The following is a 12,938-nucleotide window of genomic DNA, read 5'->3' on the forward strand; positions in this document are numbered from 1 at the left end:
TATATTTTTGGTGAAATTAGTCGCTACAGCATTGGCATTATACTTCGCAATATTTATGTAAAATAAATGATACCTGCACGTTTTTTTTTTTTTTTTTTGCTTTTAACAAAGAACTGAGACTGTTTTACGTCCATATCTATAAAGAATTCAGGGATTTAAGCATTTGTTCACGAGAATTTTTAACAGAAAAAGTTCTTTGTTTTCATATGGCGGCCGCTAATTTCCTAACTGACTAGCCTCATAGTTCGCAATATTTATGTAAAATAAATGCTAACTGCACGTTTTTTTTTTTTTTTTTTTTTTTTTGCTTTTAACCAAGAATCGAGACTGTTTTACATCCATATCTATAAAGAATTCAGGGCTTTAAGCATTTATTCATTATAATTTTCAACGGAAAAAGCTATTTTTTTACGCCGCTAATTTCCTTAATGAGTAGCCTCATAGTTCGCAATATTCATGTAAAATAAATGAGACCTGCACAGTTTTTTTGCTTTTAACCAAGAATCGAGACTATTTTACGTCCATGTCTATAAAGAATACAGGGATTTAAGCATTTATTCACAAGAATTTTCAACGGAAAAAGCTCTTTGTCTGTGATATGGTGGCCGCTAATTTGCTTACTGACTAGCATCATTGTTCGCAATATTTCCGTACAATAAAGGCTAACAGCACTTTTTTTTTTTTTGCTTTTAACCAAGAATTGAGACTGTTTTACGTCCATATCTATAAAGAATTCAGGGATTTAAGCATTTATTCACATGAGTTTTCAACGGAAAAAGCTCTTTGTCTGTGTTTTCACTCGGTCAGCTTTGACGGAGATAGGCCCCCTATGAATCAGCCCCGCGCCACGTGTCCCGTCAATACATTATGAAGTCTATGACTGTAGGGAAAACAAATAATGATACAAGCAGACTGATGGTCAAATGGATGTGGCTTTGTCATGGCAGGGCAGTGCAGAGTAGGGAATGTACAGGATGCTCATCAGATGTATTTTTAAAATGGTATTTTTTTGACATTGATAAAATGTTCTAGTCACAATTTATTTACAGGTATTTGTTATCAAATTGTCAGTTGATGAAATGGGTTGGGTTAGGACAGAATGAGAATTTACAGTATTTGACAACATTCCATACAATACATTAGCAGGTTATAATTTACAGTCCATTGTGAATTCAAATTATTATTATCTGAGGAATATTATTTAACGGTATGCCTTAAAAATAATGAAAACTATGACACCCAGGGAGTAAAAGAGATGCTTTACAGACATGATAAAGAGATGTTTATGTAAATAGTTTAAAAACATAAACTAACAAAAACATCTGTGAGACTTCTATTTTGTAATATCACAGTCATGTGGGCTTTAAAATCACCGAGAGAAAAGCACAGTATGCAGTGACACCGCATCATTCATTATTCACATAGCGGCATACTGAGAATCGCTTGATATGCAATTTTAATGATTAAATAAAAACGACTCTGGGGAAAGGGGGAAAAAAGTAATTTAAATACAAATATCAGATGGATCGTAACAGTGTTTTTACCCCCAAGCTGCAGTTCTTGTTTCTTCGGTAATTGTTAAAGCTTGCTTAATTATCCATAAGAGATTTCAAGAAAATCATTCATAACGGCATCATTAATTGAAATGTGTCCCAAGACAATGTTACAGCTTGGTAAGCATTTATTTTCATTCGTGCAATAATTTATAATGTAAATCATATTTTACTATCAATAGCTTTTACTCAAAGGATTAAATAGGAGAGAGAGAGAGAGAGAGAGAGAGAGAGAGAGAGAGAGAGAGAGAGAGAGAGAGAGAGAGAGAGAGAGAGAGAGAGAGAGAGAGAGAGAGAGAGTGTCATATGCATTCTAGTTATTTTTTATATCTTAACTAATGAATTCATGGCTTCATAATGTATATCAGGTATTTCAAACTCATTTTTGTTTCGGGCCACGTTGTATTCATGGTCTTCCTCAGAGGGCCATTATGACTGCAAACCCATCGAAATATATGATCCCCTCATATTATTTACGTATACACAACACATTGAATGAAGAATGGTTTTAAATCAAAAACTACTAAAAACACAAAGTGACAATAAACTGCAATAGTGCTGCAACAATTAATCGATTAACTCGAGTATTCGATTAGAAAAAAAATATTCAAATTTAATTTTGTTGCTTCGAGTAGTCGTTTAATTAAAGTGGCGTTGTATTGGTTTATTTTGAAACTGTTTGCATGTAGTTTTATTGATTTGGGTGGCAACAATGAATACGATACAACTCATTTCTCATGGCTGAAACCAGCTGCTCCCTGTTAAGACCAACATTAGCCAAGTTTTTGTTTGAGCTAATGTTTTTTAATGCATTCATGATTTAGTTTGTAGGTATATTTGACCGTTTTTTTTGTGGGAATATGTGTCTGAACCATTTGTTTAGGAGCATTGTAAAAAAAAAATAATAATAATAATAAAATAGCATTTTATACTATTTAAGCTAGCGGACTTTTTCTGTGTAAGTTAGCCAATTTTTCTTTTGTTGTACATAGATCCTCATTTTTTTATTTTTTTTTTAATACCGTTTTAGGCTCAGCTTGGGTATTTAAATTTTTCATGTTCCATATCCAATTACTCGATTATTCGGACTAACTAGTCCATCAATTAATCGACTAGTAAAATATTCGATAGCTGCAGCCCTAAACTGCAATTTTGGTATTCAAGCATGAAAAATGACGTCCACTAACATGATTTGCATTTGCAGGCCACACAAAATTGTGTGGCAGCCTGGCTCTGGTCCTGAATTGTGAGCAAATTCCTGTGAGTGGCTTTAACTTACAATTACGCTTGCGGTTTTGAAGAATATCAAAATGTTAAATAAAACATGTGATACACCTGTACATGTTTTAGGTTGGTGACTATTTAGCTCTGTAACACATTAGTTAAAGTATAATCGTATAGTGCGTGGACGTTCGTCTCTATGTGCCCAGCAACTGGCTGGTAACCAGTTCAGGGTGTACCCTGCCTCCTGCCCGTTGTTAGTTAGGATAGGCTCCAGCACCCCCATGGCCCTTGTGAGGATAAATTGTTCAGAAGATGAATGAATGAAGGAATGTATAATCTCTAAATGGGATTTTCTTGGGGGTGGAGTTTAAACAAGTTGACGAGAACTACAGTGTTGGACTTTGGCGGATTCCACTGTAGTCACAGTCCAGACTAAAAGTGAAGAGTGAGAGCATCTCTCTACTAGCTTACAGGAACACAAAGGTTAGTGAAATGGAAAGTAGGGCATTCTCTAGTATGGTTGTAGAAAACCACTAAGGGGACTGTCCAAGCCCTTTCCTTTAAAATTACAAACCACAGTGCATGACATTTAATATGAAGTGGTGTCTGTATGGCAAAGGAAGGTGAGTGCACTACACCAACCACCTCCTCCATCATTGTACTTGAAGAACATTTGTGCACAAAGATATAAAATTAAAAAAGACGAATCAGGACAGAAGAGCAGTAATCATATACTTTATGCTACAGTCTGTTAATTTAAAGTGTGAGAGATTCATCTGAATGTAAATATTATGCATGAAGCTGTATTACGACAAATTTAATTTGATTTAAACTTCATAAGTACTATTGTATTTTGATTGAGTAAAGTCTGGGGTGTTTTACATTATAATGTTACTGTAATTATTTTAAGCATTACAGTCACCAAAGAGGACTTCATACATGGCCTGCTTCATCTGATTCTGAACGGATTCAATTGAGAAGAGTGTTTCTCAATAAGATGCAGAACCCAGCATCAGTTCAAAGCTGACGATGGGAAGGAGGCCGGGTACACTCTGAACCAGCCAGCCAGTCACAGGGCACATGTACACGAACAACCATAAACACAAGCATTCACACCCAGGGACAGTTTAGACTGCTTAAAGGCAATATGCCCATTCCCACCACTAAAAAAAGTAAAACTATGCAAACTTTTTTTCTTCAACAAAACAAGAAGACCATTTTCGCCAGTAGTATTTTTTAATTTTCTTTTAACTTGCACAGCGTGCATTCCACCAGAGGGGGAAAAAAAGTGTAGTTTTTTTTTTCACTTGCACAGTCTGTTGCCAGTGGATTTTTTTCCTTTTTTATTTGCTGCTGCTCGTTTCCGCCAACAGAAAAAAAAACTCAGACCACTTTTATGCACACAAGCCAGGCAGCATTTGAAAGTTACTCATGCTACCTTTTCGCACAAACACAGCAAATAAAGGAGCCATAAAAAATCGGTGTCGAAAATAAGATGCTTTTGAAGTTAGAACTGAAAAATATGTAACTATGTTGACGGCTGTGCAACAAGTATGGCTGCGGGAGCTTGCTGAGTTTTCTGTCTTTGGTGTGAGGTGTGAGGCAATGAACGAACATTAAGTCAGTTCAAAGCCAAAATAATTGATAATGCCTCAAATTTGTCCGGACTAGACACAAACAGGGCCTTATTTATTTCACTGCCACCGCCAGCCATGTTACTGCACATCATTTTGTGCGCATGCATGTCAGTAATTTTTTTTTTTTTTTTTTGTGGCAGGAATGGGATTCCACTTGAATGTTTGAAGATAAGTGCTGAAAATGTGCAGTCTGAGAGCAATTTAGAGCTGAATCCCTGGGATATGAAAAGAAACTCTTTTCCTTTGTCAAAACTAACAGGATTTTTTGAGTGGGCCGTAAAAAGGCCCAAGGTGACGTCATCTAGAACTCTAGAACTTGCTTTCTGGCCCGCCCTTACCACTATATAAGTATGTAAGTATGTCAGTAACGCATGGCACAATTGCAACTTTTTGATATCGATCCCCCAAATACATCTCTCGTGTGTTAATATGTTTTATGTTATTAAACAGACGACTGGTACAAGAAGCGGCGTAGCATACGTGAACATACCTTGCATATTTTGGGGGTGTGAGAGAAAACCGGAGAACCCAGAGAAAACCCACAAAGGCAGAGGGAGAACATGCAAACTACACATAGGAAGACTACCAAGGTTTGAACCCAGATCTCAGAACCATCAAGAAGACATGCTAATCTGCAGTGTTGTGAATAACGGCGTTATAAATAACGCTGTTACATAATGGCGTTATTTTTTCAGTAATGGGGCAATCTAACTAATTATTTTTCCCGCCGTTACAACGCTGTTACCGTTACTGACAGTGAAAAGCGGTGCGTTACTTACGCTGAATAAATTGAAGAAACTACCAGCCGTAGCGGGTCTACTCTGCTCTGTTTGTCATCCTAGACTTTGGGTGCGTTCAGGTTTGAGAATAGCGCACGTGTTTTGTTTTGTGCTTTCTTTTAGCAAAGATATACCACACAGGACGTGCTGGCACTCTATTTCTTTAATAGCACATATAACTTCAACATTAACACAAACGTACGGCTCTGTAAGATAAGCTTGTTTTTGTATGCCAGTTTGCTCTCCCACAGCTATTATACGCGCACTCCCAAGCTATTATGAAGAATACAGTTTTAGCCCATAATCATGTGCATTTTTATTACCGGCAATTGCTCACATTCTGCTGATAAATAGATACACACACATATGTTGATTCATCACACAACGTCTCAGTACTTTTCCACCAAGCCACAGCACTTTGAGTGCAAATGTGTGTTCAAAACAAAGATATCCTGCCAGCTCAAGAGTGTGACTGTTAATTCAATCAAGAGTGTGACTGTTCAATCAATGACTAGAATAAGGAACTTGCCCGATCGAAACTGCCACGTTGGACAACAGTGTTGTAACTGTATTCTGCCCAGCAACAAGCCCTCAATAAAAGTTAGCAGCGCGGGGGAGCTCGGAGAGAGACTTCGATGAGACAGCATTGGTCGCGGAACTCTGTCTCCTGGCTCTCCCAACCTGCAGGTTGAAAAACGTCAACTCTCTGACTATGTCTCACTTCATGCCCTGCCCTTTGGTCAGCTTGCCTTGGGTAAATAACTAAGTTAAAGAACGAGTTTTAGATCCAACAGGCTCTCGGCAGGCCGTGTCTCTAACTCACTCCCGCAACATGTGAGCAAAACAATAATGGCGCCGTGTGCACTCTGGGATAATTCTGTATCAGAATATTACAGCACGTACTTCTTATGAGTCCAGGCTGTTTGTCCCTGCTCATTCAATTAGACAATGCTTTCCAAAGCTTGCTAACGTTTCTGTGTTTGCGACACCTGAATGCTAGCCTCGTTCCCATCCCCCACTGTCAGCCAGCAAGAATGCTGCTTCCATCTTGAGGAAGGCAGACGCTTTGAGGGTGACAGGAGGAGTAGGGGGACAAGGCTACCTGAATGCACCCCCTGGATAGATGCGATGGAAGTGATTGTGATTGGCTGAGGGTTAGAGTCATGTGTCATGGTAAGCCAATCAGGTCTACTTGACCAGTTGTCTCAGGTTGTGAGAGTTAGATTGATTTATTAAACTCACTTTATATTGTTTACTGCTGATTGTTATTTTATTATATTGTTTACTGTTTATTTTTGTTGCACTTCAAGTGTAGGATAAATCTGTTGCTGGTGAGGTGCAATAAATATTACAAGGTTCTATAACACAACTACCTGTCTGTTCTTCTCTATTCAACTGACTCGAATACTGCTCAGAAATTTTCAAACTCTTTGACATACAACCACTTCTTTTTAAAGTAAAGGAAATAGTTACTTTCCCTGGTAATTACTTTTACTACAGAGTAATTCAGTTACTAACTCAGTTACTTTTTGGAAGAAGTAGTAACTATAACTAATTACATTTTTAAAGTAATGTGCTGCCCAACACTGCTAATCTGTATGACAGAATATATAACAATGCGATTAATCTTGATAAATTACATAAAAGTCAAGCTATTTAAATTTTAAACCATTGCACAGTCCTAATATATAAAGTACTTACAATATATATTTACTAAACATAAACAGTAAATTGATTTGAAATTTTTAAAAATGTTTTCATGATGTCTTATTTACAGTTTATTCACAAAACTATAATAAATAAACACAATTCAGTGCAAACTGCAGCCCAAATCTCAAACAAAATAGTCTCATTTTTTTGTTGCAGGTCACTTGATCACATGGGTGTGTGCTTCTCTGCAAAATAATGCATTTGTGCGGGATACCTCTTTAGAGGTGTTGGTTTTCACTGACTTTAAGACATACACCACACCCACACACTAAAGTTGAATTCAACTTCACCATTGGCCATGTGTGAGAGCAAAAAGTGCTTGCAGGCACAAAGACAAACTGGCAGACAGCAGGAAAGAGGATGACTTCTATTCACATAGCATTAAACCTGTGGCACAATGGATATGTGAGTAGGGAGAGTAGAGAATAGAGCGAGTAACTCATGAGATATGAATTTAGAGCATACTTGCCATATTAAACTCTCTTTACTATCAGTCACTAACAGAGTTAAGTAAAGTATTATAAATAATACAAATTGATGCATTTCTTAATATTTATTGGACTTAATAATGAATCGAGTTTCACATGTAAATCATGTAATTCATTCCAAGCACTACTAAAACACCACATTAAAGTGCATATGACAGGATGAAAAAGTCTTAAATAGCACTATTATGTGAATTAGAATCATATTTTGAGACGATTCGACTACATACAACAATTTGGCAAAGCGCAGATGACGAGAAATTAGGTTTTTAATCTGCCGTTTAGCCATGCCTACCATTATAGGGCTCTAGCGTCCTCAACAGGAGGATGACGTCGGCAGGGTCATGGTTTCATCTGATTTAGAATTCAGCCCATTGAGGGGGAATTATTCAGAACGAGGAAAATATGACGAAAAGAGCAGCAAAATGTCATTGTTTCAATCTCTCTACTCCAATATTTTTACAGGATATTCTTTTTATCCAAGTATTGTTCCCAAATTGCTAAATAAATGGTATGGTCACAACATGGAAATTGAAATGTTAAAAATGCATTTATTCAGTGCGACATGGCAAAATTTCTCCATAATGGTCAAAACTGTCAACTTCACCTTTACTGTCGCACTTCCCGAACAATATTTTATGCCACCGTAGTTAGTCCGGCTTTTGTCATTTCCCTGCCCCGGCTTCGGAGAATGTAAACAAACCAAGAGGTGTGACAGCTAGCCGACATGTTAACCCAAACCGAGTGACGTCTCAAAGTCTTATTTTCGCTTTTCGAAGCGAAAAATTACATCAAACTAGCCCGGTTCATTTCACACAACGGTGGGGTTGTCGATTATCTTCGCCGATCGGCAACCTGCCTGGCGGCAAGTAAGTAACAACTCGTCGTTCCCCTGCTGCGGGCAGGAGAGCTCATTTGCGGGGAAGCAGGAAGGAGAGTGTAGCTGCTACATGGTCAACACAAATATGGCGTAAATTAATGCTCAACTACATGGTGAAGACGTAAACAGTGAGAGAGCGGCGTGCAGTTGTTGTGTGTGGCTAACAAGGCAGGATGTGTCTGAGGAGAACTTTTCTAAATGTCCGTCCATGATCAAACGTAAGTAAATATTCCATTATTTAAAGAAAGTTTGTTGTATTCGCGACCATTTTAACACAAAGTTGCAATTTCTAAGGGGGTGGAAAATTTTACAGAACACCGGGCACATGAAGAAGGCAATAAGCCAAGTATAGCGCTCTCCTGGCGGGCACGCGAAGGCCTGAGAGGGTGTGTGCGACAAGCCGCTGGTCGTCGGCCGAGTGGCATTCTCGGTGGACAAGAAGCTTTGTCAGCCACAAAATGCAAGCCACTTCCATATTAAAACGCGTGCCATGATCCCAGTATTTGACATAATACAAAACACGATGTTTACTCACTTCCTCGTAAATCCAATGATCCCACTGTTGTCGCACACTTGTTTTGGCTAATTTCGGGGTGAACGGGAACTTTTTGAAACCCAAAAAGGCTGACACTCCTCTCGCTGGTGCAGCTACAAAACCCTGCAGCCGTTTGGCTGGCGTGATGCGTATTTTGAGATGCTGACCTGGGTGACGTCACATTCGGATTCGTCCTCAATTCGAGACTGAAGCCAAAAGTCACTCATTTTAATGGCGCGGGATTTAAAAATTGAATAAATAAAACGATCGCTTCTACACACATCTAAGCGGTCCATTTCATTCAGGAGCATAAAATACCGCGGGAAATATGAAATAAACATGCTTTTTGCTGTGATACGCACTTTAAATTTGCTGTCATGTCCTTTGATTGCCTATCTTCATTTGTAATGCTTTGTAACCCTCTAGTGGCGCTTAAGTGTAACTAGTTTGTTAGGTCCCAGCTGATTCTACAGACGTTATCACATGAGTACTCAAGCTCATAGCAAACAAGTAGTGCCAAACACGAGCTAACTTCAGCAGCCATTCATACAGCATCGCTTGTTAGTCAAATCATTCGTTTGTTTCGTATACATGAGAATTGTGTAGCACATTATAGTGTGTGTATTTTATTTGTTTACAATTCTAATTAAACGCAGTCACATTATTGCATTGCTGATTACAGTACGTAATCTTTTGTGAATAATTATTCGTAAAATGAAGTGGAAAAAAAGCTCCAAAAACTTTTCATAAAGTACATTTTTCACGTACCGAAGCTTTCTTATCCCAAGATACCACTGTACAGCATATATTTTTAGGGAGGCTGGGAGAGGGGGTTAGACGGCGGGGAAGCAGTATCCTGCACTTCCCTGCCCACACAAACCTTCACAGTGTTGGGTTAATGGGTGCCAGTCAGGAACCTGGAAACCTTAATAATAGGGTGGTTAGTGGGTCCCACTTTTTATTTGGCGTGGCTCCTGGGGAAGAGCCTCCTTTTTATCCGGGCAGGAGGCTAAAGTGGGGAGAGGTGCCTGGGCTAAAGCCCCTCCGATCCACCTCATGGGAGCGTCCTCTCGTACTTGAGAGAAATAGGTTTTGTATGTATTTTTCATCTGCCACATTGTTTCCTTGGACGACCACTGCGTCAACGTTCTTCAACGCTGCTCTAACTTTTGTACAAGTGTGCCTATCAGAATTGATGCTGGTATATTTCCAATGATATAATGAGTTATTAGAACAATATTCTTACTTAATCAGTTTTCACGTTTTTCTGTTGGCCTTTCTGTACAGGGAGAAAGCACTTTCAACGCATAGTTATTCATTAAAATAGCTTGACGGATACAATAGTCATGCCCTTTTTGTTCATTGGGCTGTATGACATTCATGACTGAATTCTGCCTAGCAACAAGTGACCAGAAAATGTGATTGAGGCTGCAGGAAAAAAAATGTGAGCAATTCTATTCTATCTACCTTCCTGCTCACCTGCCTGCCTGCCTACCTACCCACCTATCTACCTATTACTGTAACACTACAGGTATATAAAGTAGTTAACCATTCTTTTATACAGTATACCACTTTTAAATATTACAGCAAAAAAATAATAATAGGCATCAAATCATGGTTTGGAATAAAGGAGTAAAAAGATTCCCCAGTTCCGACATGACTGCCACTGCTATCCACTCTCTATTGACACACACATTGTCACCTACAGGTAGTTTAAAATCTTCAGTTCAACTATGCATTTATTTTTGAATGCGGCGGGAATCAGAATTATCTGATGAAAACTCCTGAAGGCAAGGCATGGGAAGAATCCACGACCTCTGAACTACAAGACGGATTTGCCAGCTTTTGTGCAGCCAGTTGCATCAAAATATTGTTTTTCTCCGGAGTCCATGCTCAACAAATCTTTTTAAGTGCTACAGACTTGCAATATAAGTATTCCTCCCTAAGGACAACAGCTGCTGTACTCTTACAAAAATGAATAGTCTCTCTTTATGGGGATACTACTGTCTGTCGCTATCTTTCTGTGCCTATCTGCTTGTCAGTTTCAATTATTTCAGGGGAAGGCAAAACTCTTGCTCAAATAACCAGAGCAGATCATGGTCTAAGAGACTAAGGCATTGTGTTTTTCATCTGTCAATAAAAGATGAGTTTTTAATGGAGAGGATGGAGTGAACTGTGTTGGACTCTTCTTTGGCTATAGCCCTGAAGCACCCGCTGAGACCTTGAGTGACTCACTTCTCTGTCTGACTATATCTGTCCCTCCTCTCTCTTACTCTCCCCCTCTCTTTCCATCCCTCTGCCGATCCTCTGGTGTCTTTCCCTCCTTCCTCCGTCTGCCCATGAATTACTCGATCAAGCTGCATTTACATGCCTCCCTCTTGTCTCTGTGTTGGTATCGCATTCGGCATCAACCACCCACGCACACAAACTGCTTCATATCTCACCACACAAGACATATGTACACGACCTTCTGCATCATACACAGCTTGCACACAGGCGCATCAGAGTCTTTTGTCTCCATCTTTCCAGGCTACTGCCGCTGTCCACCCCTAAATGATCGAAGACACAAGCCTTCAAGGAAATTACCAATCTCCTGGCTCTTCTCTTCTCACAGTTAAAACAGTTTAATCCAAATGTGTGAAGTGTGATGTCTGGCTGACAGACAGGTGGACTGACCAGTTCTCAGTCTGACTGATAGTCTGATTTTCAGAATAATTGACTAGTTAATTAAAAAATATTGGAATAAAATGAATGCCTGAATATAAACACCCTTTTTTGTTAAACCCAACTTTTTTGTGTTGTTTAAAACATTTGCAGATTTCTAGTACAGACATTACTTCTAGTATTATTTTATGCCAAAGTCAGGGATCACTTTAGTTTATACAGTATGCCGTACCCACATGGAAATTGGCATATATTTGCTGCAATTCCGTCTTTGTCTTAAAACAATTATAAAATGCATTGTGGTTTATTTAATGAATAGCTATTTGCTTCTTCATGCATATGTATATATAGACCCCACCACTGGCACACACAACAATATAAGTCAATTATTGATTGGTATTCTGCCTCAAGACACTTTGGTCACTCCTTGCTGCAAAGGTTACCATTCTTTTAATAAAAATATCTAAACTTCAGTGGGTGCAACACCAAGATATTTTCCAGTGAATTTGGAAATGGGTGTATTCCACAATTATGAAGTTGATTCAATTACATATAGGCCTGCAGTATAAGGAGCCCAGTATTTTATCAACAGAAAATCAACAGAGCAGAATCACATTTGAAACGCTAAATCAAATGAAAACCAAGCTGTTTTTTTTTTGTTTTTTGTTTTTTCTCATTGTCAGTGGGCTTATATTTCACTCACACAAAGGTCAGTAGAGACAGTTTTCATAGGAAAGGTAGTTCAGGTGAATAAACGTATGCGAGCGCGCGTGTGTGCGTCTTTTTTAGAACTTACCGGAGGTTTCCGTTTGTGGTACTCCGGCCAGCGTAAAGCCTTTTCCGGTGTAGAACTGGCGCAGATCAGCGCAGCTCCTGTCCGGTGCCTGCCCTGCTGCTCCAGTCAGACCCAGCAGCAGAGAGAGCACCAGGACGAGCATCTTTCCAAGTGTAGTCCAAGTAAACCTAGCTGCTAAAGACAAAAATCGGAGTTCTTCACAACGAGTCCTTGTCACAGGTGCGGTGGCGGTTGTTTAGCCAGAGTGTACCGGGAAGCCGGTTGTATTTCTGCGGCAAAGGAACAACAACGCGCAGCTGTAGGTAGGTGTCGGGTACACCCGGCACCTTTTTCCCCTCCTCTGCCCCTACTTCGAAGACGAAAGGATGCCGGAGACAAAGAGAGCGAGAGAGAGAGAGAGAGAGAGAGAGAGAGAGAGAGAGAGCGAGAGAGAGACCTCTTTAAATTCAGTGATCCCTCGTTTTTCGCGGTTAATGGGGACCAGAACCTGCCGCGATAAGTGAAAAACCGCGAAGTAGCGTCTCCCCACCCCAAAAAAAGAACAAATTAAATTACGTTTTTTATTTTTGTTTGTTTGTTTGTTTGTTCGTTCAATATATTTATTTAGATCTATCATTGGAAGAGATATATAAAATACATATTTGTTTGGGGGTTTTTTACCTTTTTTCCCTGAAG

The 12,938-nt window shown here is 39.1% G+C and overlaps 1 protein-coding gene across 3 annotated transcripts in view; it reads right to left on the reverse strand.

The window, feature by feature from the left end:
* Nucleotides 1–12,620, reverse strand: part of LOC130918368 (glypican-1-like) — a 61,903-nt gene extending 49,283 nt beyond the window's left edge. The window contains exons 1-2 of one of the 3 annotated variants that reach the window (XM_057840043.1): nucleotides 12,514–12,614; nucleotides 12,264–12,434 (exon numbers count right to left, since the gene is read on the reverse strand). In XM_057840043.1, the coding sequence (XP_057696026.1) occupies nucleotides 12,264–12,405 (142 nt within the window). In that variant the 5' untranslated portion in view covers nucleotides 12,406–12,434; nucleotides 12,514–12,614. Of the gene's footprint in view, nucleotides 1–12,263 lie in introns of all 3 variants that reach the window. The other 2 variants (XM_057840042.1, XM_057840044.1) reach the window with 2 other exon arrangements.
* Between the last annotated feature and the right edge of the window lie 318 nt (nucleotides 12,621–12,938).

This window comes from Corythoichthys intestinalis, chromosome 7 (assembly GCF_030265065.1).
Source record: "Corythoichthys intestinalis isolate RoL2023-P3 chromosome 7, ASM3026506v1, whole genome shotgun sequence".
Lineage (NCBI taxonomy): Eukaryota > Metazoa > Chordata > Actinopteri > Syngnathiformes > Syngnathidae > Corythoichthys > Corythoichthys intestinalis.